Below are 15,309 nucleotides of genomic sequence, written 5' to 3'. Positions count from 1 at the left end.
GGGAGGGAAACAATGAGGGCCTGGAATTTAATCTTGGGTGGCGGTCGGTATTGTGGCCTAAGGCGACAACATGGCATACGGGCGGGGAGGAGCGCCAGCTGCGCCGTTTGATACGCGGTCTACGGTTGCGCTCCTGGAATTTTCTGCTCAACTTGCTGCTGTTGTCAATCTTGAAATACAATGTGCTCTATCCACAACCACCATTCTACTCCTCGGCCAATGCATCACCAAAACCCACACAGTGTGGCTCCCAAAACACCCAAACATCGTCTAATGGTCTACGGGCCTTTTAAGCCTTGGCTTTGGCATTCTGTCCCTCGCCCGTCTTGCCCTCGTCTTCGGTAAACCGCAAACTGATACTGTTGACACAATGCCGTTCATCGGTCGGGGTCGGATACCCCTCACCCTCAAAGACATGACCGAGATGGCCTCCACAGTTACTGCACACGATCTCCGTGCGCTTCATCCCAAACGTGTTGTCGACATGGCGGGTGACTGCGCCGGGAATGGAGTCAAAGTAGGCGGGCCAGCCGCAGCCCGATTTAAACTTGTGGCTCGCCTTGTAGAGCGGAGTGTCACATCCGGCGCAGTTGTACACCCCCTCGGACGGATAGTGAGAATCGTATTCGCCGGTGCCGGCGCGCTCGGTGCCTTTTTCGCGAAGAATGCGGAATTGATCTACAATGATGGAGGTTAGTAGTCTGGACAGAATAAAAACACCTGGGTCACCTGGTAGGGGTCTGCGAAAAGCAAAGGGTACGGACCGGGACTTAACACCGCTCTCCACTGGTCATCGCTTCGCTGGTCGGGGTACGACATGCTGTCAGAGGGCTCCTCGGCTTTGCTATTAGAGGTAAAGAACGCGCCCAAAAAGGGGATCGTCGGAGCAGCTCGGAGTGCTTTGGAACCCGGGAAACGAAGAGTCCTAGACGTGAAACTTGAATGGGCACGGACAGGGTAGGATGAGGCTATGTGCCTGAAAGGGAAGGGTTGGTGTTTGAGGGAGGTGAAGCTTCGTAGAGTTTGATAGCGCATGGAATCGACGTGCAATAGCTGGCCAAGTTGGAGAAGCGAAGCGCATCGAGAATTGAGGGAGATGCTCACAGCGCCTTTACGTCATCATGCGGGGAGTTCTATACGCAACGGATAACAGTCGAGCATACATTTAAAATACATTTATCAGGGGGGTAGAGGATTTCTACGGTGTGAGAGTGTGTGTTCGAATGCTTCAAGTCACTCTACATTACATCTAACAATTCCTCCCGAATGCATAAATCTTAACTCCGAACAGTGCTAGGGGTATCTCATACAATATTCTTGAAAATGAATCCACATGCGCAAATAGAAAGAAAAGAAGAAAAAAAGGAAACCAGGTGAGCATGATGTACCTGCCGGAATGATTCCCTCTCTGCTCACTTCACCTTCATCGTCGAGCCACCCCAACCACCACAAGGAATCCTCGCTCCACCTCCACTCGCCACCCCTCGCTGACCAGCATCTTGCTGACGGAAGGGCCAAGACGGGAGGTGCCATCTCGGCTGTGCTGACCGCGGCCGGTGATGATTTTGAACCCTCCATGCACGTTCTTGCCACCTCCACGCACATGCTTGAGGTCGCCCAAAGAGTCCCACCACGCCTCGACTCGCTCGCGGGCGATGCGAACGGCGTTCTGGACAGTCACGCCGTGGAGGTCGAGTTGATAGTCCGTGGACTGGCCATCCACCAGTCGGTCTGAGGCTGCCGCATTGTGGCTCCGCCCCAATGCTTGTTGCTCTCGCCTCACTTGATGGTAGTAGGCCGCGGCACCAGCGTAGAGATGGTTCGATCGAGCACGCCGAGCAGCCTGGGAGGCTTGGGAGTACGCCTCATTTCCGGCTGAGAAGTGAGCCCCGGCCGCCGTCTGCTCCTGCTCATAGCTCCCGCCCATCCGAGAACTCGCTCCACGCTTACCGGAGGATGCGACGATCTCGGACCCCTCTTCTTCTAGGACGGGTGGAGCTGACTTGAATTGGATCAAGTCAGAGACCGGAGTTGGGGATGGCTCACGCACCATAACAGTGGCCAATTCACTCGCTGCCGAGATCATGTTCTGGGTTACTTTGAGCAGCCCAACGACAGTGGTTGCGGAAAGGCCAGGGAATTCATGGGAGAGCTCGGCAAGCTGAGCTTCCATCACCGAGTCACTCTCAATGTCTTTGGTGCTCTTTGGACCATGAGCAAGTGCAAGTGCTCTGATGGTGGCGGACGAGGACATTGAGTTTGCGTGATAGGCAGATGCCACTTTCTCCCGCGTGAGAGCAGTTATTCGAGAGGAAATAAAGTCGATGTCCCTCTTGGCGGTCTCCCATGTGTTGAGCTGGTCAGTGGGGGCATCCCCATATCTGGCAGATGCCTCAAGTTGAAGCTTTTTTTTTTTACTGCGCTTGTTTTTGCGCCCCTTTTTGCCACCAAAGTCATATCCCTCCTCTGCCAGGAAGCCATCAATTCCCTTGGGAATAGAGATCTGGCTGTCGCCATCGGTATCCTGAGCCTCATCGAAGAATGCATGATTCAATAGGACATCCATGGACTTGCTGATGTCATTGCCACACCTTTGCAGTGTCTGCTCTGTATCAAAATGCGAGGTATTTGGGAACATCTCTCGCAGAGAATTGACTTTGTCCTCATGTGTGGCGCCAGACAGCTGCAGTGAGCCATCGGCCGTGACCGTGTATGCAGTGCGAGACGTACCATGGCTCGTGTTCTGGAGAGTCCTGTCACTGCTTTCAGTAGCAGTAGTCAGGAGTTGGGAGGTATCATGCCCATTGAGCGAGGGCGTGTGCTCAGGCGGGGTCAAGGATGGGTCACCATCGGCCTGGTAAAGATTGGCGGTGCCTGAGGGGTCAAAGGGAAGGTTTTCCTGCTGCAGCGCAGAGTCCTTGAGAAGATTAAGCGTATCACACAGATCCTGGACCTGAGAGGAAACGGTCAGGTCATAGTCGGAGACTATCGCAGCAAACAGTGCCGAGTCGATGGGAGGACAGTAGCTACTCTCAAGCTCCTGAGAAGGCGAAATCCAAATATCAGTTTCCATCGCCACAGGTCGTCTGTTACCAAGTTCTATTTCCTGTTCAGAAGACACTTACCATAAGAAACGCGTCACTAGCATCCGCCATCGTGAAGTCGTAGGCTGTCCACCAGGAAACGTTGCGGGGTAACGATGTGCATTCCTTACCAGAAGAAAAAAGTAGGAAGGGAAGAAGAATGTCAGTCCAGGCTACTTAGATATAAGAAAAAGGCAACCCCCAAGCCCAGATCAGGATCAAACTGTGACTGTGTTTTGACTTGACTCACAGTCAGGATGATAAAACATGCAGGCCGCCGCGATTGAGTGCGAAAGTACTGCCGTGCTAGGGTGCCACCGCCTCACGTAACTCCCACCGCCCTCGGCAGTCGGGCTGATCGACACCGACTGCAATCGTCTTGCTGTTCCTGCGTCATACTGTCTACAGACAGGGACACGGGTGTTATTCCCGGGTTAAGCTCAATCATTAAATATCTGGGTTTGTTCTAAAATGCAGTCATGCATTAAATGGCCTTGCTGAAAATGGGACAATTTCTGGCAGGACTTTTTTTAATGTATGTCTTCTTTCCTTCTTTTTCCTTTGTTCTTTTTCTGAAACGATAAGTGGGAGAACACCGATATGGTCTAAGATTAATCTAGGAAATTTCTCAACTTTTCTTAAACCAGATTCTACATTAGGTTACTAAAATCCTCTATCAGCTATAGCATATCTAGGGGCTGCTGAAAAATTATAATCGAAAATACACAACCAGAACCTATGGATTTGCTGTATTTGATTGGCCCTAGGTTCTCATGGCCATATAGGGCACCGTAAAGCATCTGTTTTCAAAGAGCTGTCGCAGCTCTATACTAGGGCTATTTCGCGTAATCTCTCATTATCGACCTAGTCTTTTTCATTGGCAGGGGTGAAATTAGGGTTGTCTAGGGTTTGGTAAGAGGTAATCGCAGGCAAGACAAGGCACAAAAGGAATAATTCAAATTGGAATATAACTGCTCATGGCCTTTCGTTTGAATGTAAAAAAGGTAGCCATCCAAGGGACGTGGAATGCGGGGTATCTTCTGGCATTGTAGATTATGACGTAGGTTTTATTAATTTCCTAAAAACAGATATACTCTTGTTGCTGTCGTAGCGAAAATTAGCATGAAACGATTTTTTTCTTTTCTCTTTATTGTAGGAATCAAGAGCAAGGGTCATCTTATATTGTTTAAAATTAGTTTTTCTAGACAATATTATCAAGAAATCATGCATATGTGTATATTCATTCATAAGGTGTGCCGTATCACAGCATTTATGAATAACAATAAAAACCTACAGGCAATTACTACATGATTCCCTATTTTTCCTGAATAGGCTTTTATGTCTCAGTCGAGTCCATATAATGATCTCCAGGAAGGATTGATGAGTAAATGAGAAATAAATCCTAAGATCTGGCATGGCTAGATGAGGCTAAAACAGTCTCCAAAAAGTGACGCCTGTTCAGTCCTTCAAGACCGATCTACTTTCTCACATTCAAAACTTCAACCTCGCAATCCTCCACAACAACCTTCCACTCTCCCCCTCCTCTCTCTTATCGCCACCAAAATGGCCTCTGGTCTGGATTTTGGGACCAAGGAGGCGGCAAATCACTTGAGACTTGTCAAGGCCAATAAGGGCAGAGCTTCCAAGGCTTCGAAGACTCATCTGGATGAAGAGCTATCGTCTGCTCCTCTTTTCTCCTTGCTCACCTGTGTTGTTTTGAATCGCCAGTGCAGCAAGGACGGCGACAGTGATGAGGAAGAACAAGTCTATCCGCAGTATGGGCTGCTTGGGCTACGTCTTCAAGACCCTCCCATGACCTCCAGTCAAGATCACCTCATCTATTCCAACGTCTCGGCCCCATGGTCTGCCTTCATCTGTGGCAGCCAGGGCAGTGGAAAAAGCCACACGCTTTCTTGTCTCCTGGAAAACTCGCTGATTTCTTCCTCTCCCGCAAACCAGCTGACCTCGCCTCTTGCGGGCCTTGTGCTTCACTATGACAAGTTTACTGCGTTCTCGAGCACTCAGCTGTGCGAGGCAGCATATCTATGTTCCTCGAAGATTCCAGTTCGCATCCTGGTTTCTCCCACCAATTACCGTGCAATGGAGAATGCGTACACCCATCTCCCAGCCCTGCGCGGCACTTCGCATCTGCTTAAGGTGGAGCCCCTGTACCTTCCACAGAGGGATCTCAACATCAGCATGATGAAGACTTTGATGGGGATCAACAACAAAAGGGAGCAACCGTTGTACGTCGAGGTATGTTCAATAGGATGGCAAGCTCGCTGCGATATGATTGCGCTGACAGTTTGATCTAGGTCGTCATGAAAATCCTCCGGGAAATGGCCATCGCCAACCAGGGCCAGAACAAGTTCAACTATGCCGCATTCAAACGTCGATTGTTGGATGAAACCTTTGTGAGGGGTCAGGAGGCTCCACTTAGAATGCGCCTCGAGGTCTTGGAGTCCTTTTTCGAGCCTGGAACCGTGCCCGGATCGACACCCAAGAAGACGAAGCATGTACAAAATGGCTGGGAGTTTGGAAAGGGGACTCTGACTATCATCGACTTGAGTTGCCCATTTGTTGGCCCCGACGATGCTTGCGCACTGTTTAACATCTGCATTTCGCTGTTCTTGAAGGGACGTGAGCAGGCGGGCCGCATTCTTGCTCTTGACGAGGCCCACGGGGTATGTGCACTTTGTTTCAGCACGTCGACGCCTTGAAATAATACCCTTTGGATTTTACTAAAACGTTGGTCAACCAGTTCCTCACTTCGACCACTCCCGAGGCCGTGGACCTGACGGAGACTTTGCTCTCTGTTGTGCGGCAGCAGCGTCACTTGGGTACTCGTGTGGTCATCGCCACCCAGGAGCCGACTGTGTCCCCGAGTTTGCTTGATCTATGCAATGTGACCGTCATTCATCGCTTCACGTCGCCCGCCTGGTTCAAGGCCCTTGAAGCACGCATCGCGGGTGCCACTATTGACGCTTCGGGCTCGAAGACAGCCGCCGCGTCCGCTCTCTTCAACAGAATTGTGCGCCTGGGGACCGGTGAGGCACTGCTTTTCTGTGCCAGTGCTTTTCTAGACACCGCGAAAAAGGTAGAAGTGGACCAAGATGGAGATTCCTCGACTGCCTCGACCCCAAGCTCAGATGCCTCGCTTGATGATGACCAGTTTGATGCCGAGCAGCACCAAGTTGTTCAACTCGGCACTGGCCATATTCGCATTCGGATTCGCCAGAGGGTCACTGCGGATGGAGGCCGAAGCATCATCGAACGGTGAAAAGAGGATGGTTTTGGCAGCCATCGAGATTTGTTCAGGAGTACCACCGGTGACTAGGGAGAAGGCATTTTGTGTATCATACAGACTTTTCATGATCGATTCACAGACAGGAAATTGAAGCAACTTTTGGCAATCCATATATACCGTGATCTGGACCGATCGCAGAAAGAAAGTAAAGCCCTGTAACTGCGAGATTCTCCTATTTTGTAGACTGAGTTACGCCGGGTCAGTCCGCTTGAAGATCGTGTATGTTGAAGACGGCTCTCCTAGAGTCTAGTGAAGTCGATGCCGGAAACATACAAATTTCGCAATGGGGTTGAACACACAAAAAGTTCAGTCCGACCCATGATGGAAGCGTCGGAGAACACAAACACGCGTCGTGGTCGAACGAGGGGTCCTTTCCCTTGCAACGAACGACCAGGATGTGTCCCAACGAACGACACACGAAGCTATCGAGTGTTTCTTCTCAACCTGTTTCCAGCAACATCCAATTAGGGCTGTTCCGGTTGGGATCCCCTTGCTGTGCGAGATTCGCCCATCTCTTCCAACTGTTTTCAAGACAGCTATTTCCACGAGATTCCACCGATACAACTAGAGGAGACGCTGCAAGGACGCTGTCTCTGCATTTCAAAGTATGAAGTCACGATGACATTTAAAGCTGTGTTAGCCTGGATTCTGGGCCGCAAACACAATATTGTGATCTCTGCGCTGGGCTCTGTCCCACCTACGCCTTGCCCCCCTCCCTTTCCCTCCACGACTATGCGCAGGGGATCCAGGTGTTCTGGTGGGCCAAGGCTATACAAGTTTGCTGTCATACACTTGGGATGATCTAGGGAAGGCCACGAGGAAGATCAATACCAAACCCTCGTGGTGTCTAATTCGGATCAAGGCCTAAATTTTACCAGTACTTTTGGGAAGATGACCCTCACAGTTCCTACGAGGACCTCTTTCTTGGCATGAGAAAAGATGATAATCTAAAGAATTTCAAGGTCATCAAGACGTAGCTGCACTAGCCTCGGGAGGGTTTAGGCGGATCGGCGATCTTGGTCGGATGAATCCCGGGTGATCAAGTACCATTGCTAAACGGGCTGCAGCGGTGATCCCAGGGGTCTCCATTCATGGGCCAATCTCTTCCAAAGGCAAAAAACAGAGGCAACACGCAGCAAGCGAAGTCTTCGGGTTTGCAATACAGACAGGAACTCTGACGCGCGGCCGGTTGGAATCACATAGGCTGTGTTTCGTGGAATCGCCGACGAGAAATTCCAGTCTGGGCCGAGATGGGCATTGCAAAGCTTCCGCAGCAAAAGATCTTTTTGCATCAGCAGAGATTTGCTTCTCGGCAGAGCTTATCAAAAGACAAAGGTTCCGGGGTCTACTGCATCCATGTGTGGCCCTTGCTGATTTCTGTCTGTGCTCCGCCAGAGCTGGGGGCATGAGACATGGCAAACCAAGGCACGGCGAGGAACCTGGTCCGAAAATGAAGATTGCCATGACAGAAGAGGCGGAACCCTGCGAGAGGGAGGGGTTGGTGTGGGCCGTCGTCATAGCGTCTATAAAATATCCAGCGTGGGTCGGCTTGGATTTCTTTTCCTTCGAACCACAACGCTTTCTTACTTGCATCCTTTCTCCTGTTGTATATCTTTTGGTTGTCTTGCCTCCTTGACCTCAACTACTAGTTGACTCAGTTATCGGCAATGCGGGTTGTTATTGCACCCTCCCTGATGGCCTTTGCTGCCACTGCTGCAGGTATGCGTTGACGCCCATGGCAGGAGGTAATCAGAGCTAATTCACATCTTTGTAGGCCTGCTTGTTACCTCACCGGCCAAGGGTGACAAGGTCGATGTGTCAGAGCCTGTGACAATCAAATGGCAGGCCGTTAAGTAAATCGCCTGTGAATTGCTGTTCTGGGGTTAGGGTTTCATTAACCACCAGCAGCACCGATCCATCTTCGTTCTCCATTTACTTGGTGAACCAAAACGTGTACCCAAACACGCAGGAGCTTATTGCCGCGAATGTCGACTCAGATAAGGGCTCGTATAAAATGAAGGCCATGGAGAACATCGACAAGGGGTAGGTTTCTTTCTGAATCTACTGGCCATTCCAACCACTGACACCATCGTAGCGGCGGATATCAGATCAACTTCGTCTCTGACAGCGACAGTGGCATTCTGGCACAATCGCAGCAATTCAAGGTGACGGAGCCCCAGGCTTCTATGTCTGGTAAGGAAACCAGCACTGCTAGTGAAACCTCTGCATCTGCATCGAAGTCGATGCATTCCACTTCTGCTTCAGCGTCCTCGACCAGTGCTATGAGCTCGAGTTCCTTGGCTTCCATGTCTGCCTCGACTGCCTCTCCCACTTCTTCTCCGACTACTGCTCACTCTTCCACCAGTGCGTCTACCCCTGCCACCTCCCCTTCCTCTAGTACTCCACCCACTTCTACTCCTACCCCTTCAACATCTTCTTCTATGACGGCGTCTTCTTCAAGTGCGTCTCCCTCTTCCCTATCTTCTTCCTTGATGACTTCTTCTATCATGTCATCATCTACACTTTCTTCCAGTCTATCTACTTCTTCTCCGTCCAGCTCTTCATATATGACCACTCACACGTCCTCAGCCCACACCCCTACTACTTTGTCGACCACTTCTCATACCACTCATACCCATTTTTCCTCTTTTCTTTCTTCCTCTTCTACTGCACACACCACCACTACTCATTCCTCTCGCACCCACACTTCCAAAACCCGCACTGGCTCCACTACTCCTGGTGAGTACATGGTGCCATCCTTGGCTTCCAGGTTCTCTTTTTTACTACTTCGAATTTGGCTTTGACGACCACAAAATGCACTTAATCTCGAGAGAACTAACTCCGATCTCACACAGAAACTACTACAGCCACCACCAAGTCCACGACTACCAACACGCGCACAATGACCACGACCACCGACAGTATGACCTCCACCGGCACTTCCACCGCCACTGGCTCTGCCTCCACTACCACCAACGCGGCTGCTTCTCTCGTTGCTCCCGTCCAGGCGGGTAGTCTCCTGATGGGTCTTTTTGCTTTGGCTCTGTGAAATCAGTTTCATAGTTTCCTCTTCCCTTGCAAGCAATCCCTCGAAAGGTTAGCCTGGGGAGGCGGGGTTCTTGAATGGCAATGAACGGAAAAGGAAAGATGAAGTATCAAAGATTGTTTTGGTTTGGTGTCTATGTGCAATTTTCTTCCTTTCCATATGATGGTGCCCGATCCTCAAGGCAAGGATAAATAACTTCGTCTTCGGGGGTATTCCAGTTACACTGGATTCAATATGCGTTGTTTGATGAATGATGGTACTATGGGCCTATGTTATGCCCCCCTTAATTTAATGAAAGATGCAATAATTAGTGCTTGCGACGTTGACCTCATGATATATACTCCACCCCGCAAGTAAAGCGTTGGATAGTCCTTGGATTTGCTGAGTGCGAGGCAAAGGTCAACACAAATTTAGTATTCAATCGATGACTGGGTATCTAGGAAATAGCAATTGTACATATCCCCCCCCCCCCCAAAACGCTCAGAATTCCCAAAACAAATACCACCAACGTAGTAGGATGGTTCCCCCAAGAAAAGAAAATAGATTTCCTCCAAATGAGACCACAAATAGACCCAGGTCATGAGTGTCATGGTTGAAATCAGCGACGACGGTCATGGTTGACAACGCTGTCGCGGGGTCGGTCCCAAGTGCGGACATGGCCTGTTGTACATTAGAAATGTATTCCTTTCATCGTTTAAAATACCAAGGATTCGGTACACACCTTCGAGAGAGGATGTCATGATACAATCATTCTGGAATCCGAGCCAAGCAATAGGATCTTCTCCGACGATTTTAGACTAAATATGAATGAGCTACGGTTCAAAGGAAAGCAAGATGCTAGCAAGTTAGAGCGAGGGAACTCACCATGATCGGCGGCAACAAAGCCGTTCGGGACCGAGGCTCAACAGGGTGGCTGGTAGTCTGGTTGGCCTCGTAATTCTCGGTTCCATCGGAATCCGATCTCACGCGATTGCCGCCACTGTCAGCACGATGGCGGTTGGACGGTTGAACACTGGGTGCTACAATGCTGGTGCGGTTACGAGTATTGGCGTGGTGCTATCCGGATGAGTTAGTCACTTTTTTCTCAAAAGAACCATCGGGGAATAGAACAACTAACCGCTCGGGGACGATGCAGCATGCCGACGCTAAAGTCCCACAGAAGCAATCGACAATCATCACCGACACTGCCGAATCGGTATGTCTTCTGATCGCAGCGCCACGGATCAAAGGCGACCGCCGCTACCCAGGAGTTGTGGCCTTGGCACCGGGCAACGATCTTGCGCTCAGGGAATGACCAAATCGTGAGCAGGTCATCCTGACCACCAGTCACGATATATTTACCATCGGGTGACCAGCAGACACAGATCAATCCGCCGTAGTAGCTGCGAAAAATGTCCAAGACCCTGAAATTTGAAATTTGTTAGCAAGAAATAGTTCTCTCGTCATGGGATATCAACGTACTCCTCTTTCCGATAATCCAAGAGACGAAGAGAGCCGTCTTCCAAAACCACAGCGAGATGCTTCTGGTCTGGCGAGAAAGCAAAATGCGAAATCTTCTGGCTCGCCAATTTCCACAGTGAAACTGGGTTGGTCTTCTGATTCCTCGAGTTGACCGATTTCAAAATTTCCAGGGGTAATCGGTTGCCCTCTTTTTCAATGATAGCTTCGGGTGTAAACAAAGCATCATCCTTTTCCTTATCGTAAACCACTAAGACACCGTTGGCGTGAGATGCAATAAAAAGGTTCTCGGATCCTGGGAGCCATTTGATGTGGGTGACAGGGGAGTTGTTGATCACGCCGTTTTTGTTGATCCGAGCATACTTCTGCGACATGGGCTCATACCAAATGATGTCGCCAGCTGAAGAGCCCATCACAATGTCCAGATGAGAAGAAGTCTTGGTCAGGTCGTTGATATCATGGCACAGCATGTGGGCCTTGGTGAAGAGAACCTTGGTGAGATGCTCCTCTTTCTGGGCAGAGTTGATGTCGAGCCACTGAAAAGCACGGTTGATATTGGCGAAGGCGAAGACCCCATTTGGATCACGGTCATTCAGCCGCTTGGCGGAGGTCTCGTGAGTGATGACTCTGGAAACAAACGAGGAGCTACTCTTGATGATATTGTTCTTCGGCTTGCGCCTCTTCAGACCATCTTTTGATGTCGACGCTGGCGGAGCAAGCGCTGGGTTTCCGTCTCCAAATTGCGGTGCCGCGGCGGCGGCTTTCAGGAATATCGGTGGCTTCTTCCGAGGGTCAAGACTAACCAAAGACAACTTGACACCGGATGTGGGAGGCGTTGGGACCGTCGCAAGAGGGTTTGGATTTATTATCGGGGCTTCAGATGGATGGGGCGGGGGTGTTGCGAGTAGAAGGTCATCTTTCAGAGTGTAAGTTCCTGTGACGATACCGTATATCAGCAATCCCATCGACCAAGCATAAGTCCATGGATCAGAATAGATCAATATTCCCACATTGCGACGAATATGTGCCCACATACCTTCACCAACTTGCAATGAACATCCGCCTTCGGGATGAGAGATGGTGTTGTTCGTTTCGACAACAGGGACCGCCATGCCATTGGAAGCCCCCGCCGCATAAGCGACGGGGATAGTGTAGCGGGGTGGTGGAGGTGGGAGAACACTGCTGTCAAAGTTAGCGAGAAAGTTCGGTGGAATCGCTCGTGGGATCCAATGAAATGAAACCAGTAGATGTGAGGCTTTCCAGATGCACCATTGGGCATGGCACGACAGCAATCTTCATCGTGGAGTTGCCGACAGAACAAACTGGGGAGGAACGAGAAAAAGAAAGGGGATTGAAGAGAGGGGAGTCTTACAACATCGCGACGGTGGAGACGACTGGGATTCAATTTCAGTTCGGACCAGCTCGATCGGTGTACGACAGCGGGTTGACAGGCACGTCTCCGATCGGCGATAAGGATCTCGAGGTAGAAAATGTCCGAATCTCCACCGTAGGAAGACGAAAACACGCGGGCGCGGTGCTTTCTTCTTATTGTTCAGGAGACCGAGTGGATTGAGGATGGGTGGACGAAAGCTTCAGATGGACAAGATCAATGGTGGGATGGAACAAGGTACGAGTATTCAAGCGGTCGGAGATGGGCAAGCGAAGAGCATCGCACTGGCGTAAAGCAAGAACGGGACTCGAAGGGAGTTGGGGGAGGGGAAGTGCGACGCAGAGATCAGCGGGAGATGATGTCTGGGGTAACTCGAGCGGAGCGTGCGGTGCCTGGCGGGGGCGCCGGGTTAACTCCGGGCCACCCGAGCGCCAACCTTATGATGCAACACTTGACTATCCACGGATTGCGATGATTACTATACCTAGCAAGTCCAGCTGCAGTATGCATGGGATATCATTATAACACGCTAATCTGGCTACATCCTCTTCAAGGCCCGCTGCCACTCACCCGCCGCCAGATCATTACCGCAGCGGCCCCCGCGCAAACCACCGCTCCGAGGGCGATGCCCCACGACATCCACTTGCCTTCTTCATCCTCCTCACTGCGGGGGAATGCCGTGCTGGGCTCCATAGCCGCTTCCGCAATGTGGACAAACACTTCTGGGATCGAGCTCCAAGTCACACTCACATGGAGCGGTGGACTGGGCATGTTTAGCAGAGCTGTATACTCGTGGGGTTGATGCTCGGCCCGCTGGGTCGTTCGATCCAAGTCAGCTTTAAGGGCAATGAATACGCTTGGGAGTTCCTCAAGGTGCGGGTACTTGGCACGCAGTTCTGGGATGTATGCGAAGGAGTCGGGATCGGATGAATCGTACGTGTAGGCGACCACATCGCACTGGTCCAGCAGTTTGGCCTGGTTTTCAAGAATAGCAGGTTCCAGTTCACCTAGCTCATCGAGGATGAGGTAGCATTGCTTTCCGCCGGGAAGTTCGACTGTGTTCACCGCGGTGCGAGGCTGAATCGTGGGGTGGTACGTGGTGCTGAATCCACGCGACAGTAGGCCGTCGAGAAGGGCTGATTTCCCCGACCCGGGGGCTCCCAGAACGTGGCATTGAACGACATTTCGTCCCACTCGGCCAGGACGTCGCCGCCGCTTGCGTGGTCGTGTGACCTTTAATGCAGCGGTAATGGATGGATTACTTCGATCGGACGGCTCAAAGCCCAGGTAGGCTAAATATTCTAGCGTTGTTTTTGGTGATAAAAAGGTCGTCATGCTCCACTGCGCGAGCCATCCTTGAAGTGTCACATGTCCAGCTTCGTTGCGCACTGTCGAGGACGGGAATGACCCATCGGCCCATGAGGCCGGCAAGCCTGGGGTGGGAGCGAATAATGATACCAGCTCGGTATTGTTCAAACCCCCGTCGTTATCCTTATCCGATAGGAGGAAGAGGTTCACGAAGAACCGGTATCCTTCTGGAGACAATTCAGCGGAGGCAAATGGCGGCACTTCGAACCGGGGGTGCAGGAAGCTCTCTTGTAGAGACAGATTGTCCGTGTATTGGAACGCGCGCAGAATAATCCACACTGTCTCGTGGCGCCCTTTCTCTGCATATAGCTTATTCAAATGAATGAAGCCCTGGCAATCGATTCCAGAATCAGTGACAGATTCCGGGTAGTTCTTTTGGATGGTCTCTTTGATATGGACCAGATCCTCCTCACTGAGTGGTTTCCCAAAGCAGCGCGTTTGGAAATCTTTGATCTCCTTGTCCGAGAGGTATCCATCCCGATCTTGGTCACTGAGGTAGAAAATGCGCCGTAAAGCTGCCACGGCCGCAGGCTTCAGGGCAGCCTCCTTCGAATCGAATAGCGGCGCGATCGGGTGCGTCACGGCCTTTTGGCAAACAAAGAAAGCTTCATTGACATTACGATGTTCGCGGGCGCTGGTGCGGATACAGGAATCAATTTCCTTGAACTCTGTCATCAGAGGCAGCATTTCATCCTCAATTACTTGTGCCTCGCTATGCTCCGCCGACAAGTCCGACTTGTTGGCACACAGCACCACAGGGACATTGACACCTAGTGACCGGAAGTGGGGCAGCCAGAACAATGCCACCCGCTCATAGCTGTAGTGATCCGAGTATACCAGTAGAATCACGTTGGATTTCCGAATCTCTCGCGCTAAGTTGCTGCGCTCCTGTGGGAGGGCCGATGTATCGACAACGGTCGTGGTGGTGACATTCTCGGGAGTTCCAATCGTCGGAGGGATGGTAATCTGAGGAAGGACCGGCTGGATTTTGTTCGTGACGAACACCCCTTTGACAAGCGAGGTGATGAGGCTGGATTTGCCAGTGCCCTCGTCGCCGCAGACGCAAATCCGGACTAGGACGGTATTAGCGGAGCCATAAGGGGTCGGGCATCATTCTAGCACACCTGTGGCCATTTGCGCAGATAACAGGCGCTGTGGTTATAAGTCCATGGCCTTGACGCCGGGTCGGTGATGATTCTAGGAGAAGACGCGATATGATAACAGGGGTCTTGGCCTGGGGCATCCATTCCGCACGTGAAACCGCTGGCTGAAAGTTGAAAGTCCTCAACTTGCTCTGTCTTTTTTTTTTCCCCGATTGAAAGAGCAGATATTATTCGTATCCCACTTCTTTCCTCATGTTTTGAGAGCCTATGGGCGTTATGGCTGTATAGTCTGAAGACCAATCGCCACGCGGTAGTTCCATGCCGAGCTACATGAAGATCGAGCGAATATACCTTTGGAAAATTGCCAACTGAAAGACCGTGAACCATCTCAGATCTTGCAGGTTAGCCCCCATCAAGGAATACATTCTTCTTTCATACGCAATTGACACCGAGAAGGGCTGCTAGGGACCTGAATATCCTCCGACTGCCACAGTGCGGGTGTGCCTCCACGAACCCGAGTCCCGCGTCAACTGTCATCAGGCCCACATCTGCCC

The 15,309-nt window shown here is 51.1% G+C and overlaps 6 protein-coding genes across 6 annotated transcripts; 2 read left to right on the top strand and 4 right to left on the bottom strand.

The window, feature by feature from the left end:
- Positions 1-289: 289 nt before the first annotated feature.
- Positions 290-1,035, bottom strand: NUU61_009930 (peptide-methionine (R)-S-oxide reductase; the record flags this gene model as incomplete). Its single annotated transcript, XM_056660455.1, has 2 exons — positions 290-678; positions 765-1,035. The coding sequence occupies 2 exons, from the start codon at positions 1,033-1,035 to the stop codon at positions 290-292; spliced, it is 660 nt and encodes a 219-aa protein (XP_056506953.1).
- Positions 1,036-1,423: 388 nt separating this feature from the next.
- NUU61_009929 (uncharacterized protein) lies at positions 1,424-3,073 on the bottom strand (the record flags this gene model as incomplete). The annotated part of the gene is made up of 1 exon (XM_056660454.1): positions 1,424-3,073. The coding sequence occupies one exon, from the start codon at positions 3,071-3,073 to the stop codon at positions 1,424-1,426; it is 1,650 nt and encodes a 549-aa protein (XP_056506952.1).
- A 1,573-nt stretch (positions 3,074-4,646) lies between these two features.
- Positions 4,647-6,363, top strand: NUU61_009928 (uncharacterized protein; the record flags this gene model as incomplete). The annotated part of the gene is made up of 3 exons (XM_056660453.1): positions 4,647-5,339; positions 5,399-5,767; positions 5,845-6,363. The coding sequence occupies 3 exons, from the start codon at positions 4,647-4,649 to the stop codon at positions 6,361-6,363; spliced, it is 1,581 nt and encodes a 526-aa protein (XP_056506951.1).
- Positions 6,364-8,057: 1,694 nt separating this feature from the next.
- NUU61_009927 (GPI anchored serine-threonine rich family protein) lies at positions 8,058-9,133 on the top strand (the record flags this gene model as incomplete). Its single annotated transcript, XM_056660452.1, has 6 exons — positions 8,058-8,109; positions 8,165-8,243; positions 8,299-8,433; positions 8,486-8,583; positions 8,631-8,698; positions 8,789-9,133. The coding sequence occupies 6 exons, from the start codon at positions 8,058-8,060 to the stop codon at positions 9,131-9,133; spliced, it is 777 nt and encodes a 258-aa protein (XP_056506950.1).
- A 901-nt stretch (positions 9,134-10,034) lies between these two features.
- On the bottom strand, positions 10,035-12,075 carry NUU61_009926 (WD40 repeat domain-containing protein; the record flags this gene model as incomplete). The annotated part of the gene is made up of 6 exons (XM_056660451.1): positions 10,035-10,096; positions 10,158-10,233; positions 10,301-10,492; positions 10,554-10,839; positions 10,898-11,828; positions 11,931-12,075. Coding segments are annotated over 6 exons (1,692 nt in total), but the record flags the coding sequence as incomplete, so codon positions are not given.
- A 758-nt stretch (positions 12,076-12,833) lies between these two features.
- On the bottom strand, positions 12,834-14,786 carry gem1 (ERMES complex Ca(2+)-binding regulatory GTPase GEM1; the record flags this gene model as incomplete). The annotated part of the gene is made up of 2 exons (XM_056660450.1): positions 12,834-14,725; positions 14,777-14,786. 2 exons carry the CDS (start codon positions 14,784-14,786, stop codon positions 12,834-12,836), a joined length of 1,902 nt encoding a protein of 633 aa, XP_056506948.1.
- Between the last annotated feature and the right edge of the window lie 523 nt (positions 14,787-15,309).

The sequence above is a fragment of the Penicillium alfredii genome, assembly GCF_028826965.1.
Source record: "Penicillium alfredii strain IBT 34128 chromosome Unknown utg000012l_segment0_segment0, whole genome shotgun sequence".
NCBI classification, from domain to species: Eukaryota; Fungi; Ascomycota; class Eurotiomycetes; order Eurotiales; family Aspergillaceae; genus Penicillium; species Penicillium alfredii.
Note: the sequence above shows the minus strand (reverse complement) of the source record. Positions and strands in the feature narration are given on the sequence as shown.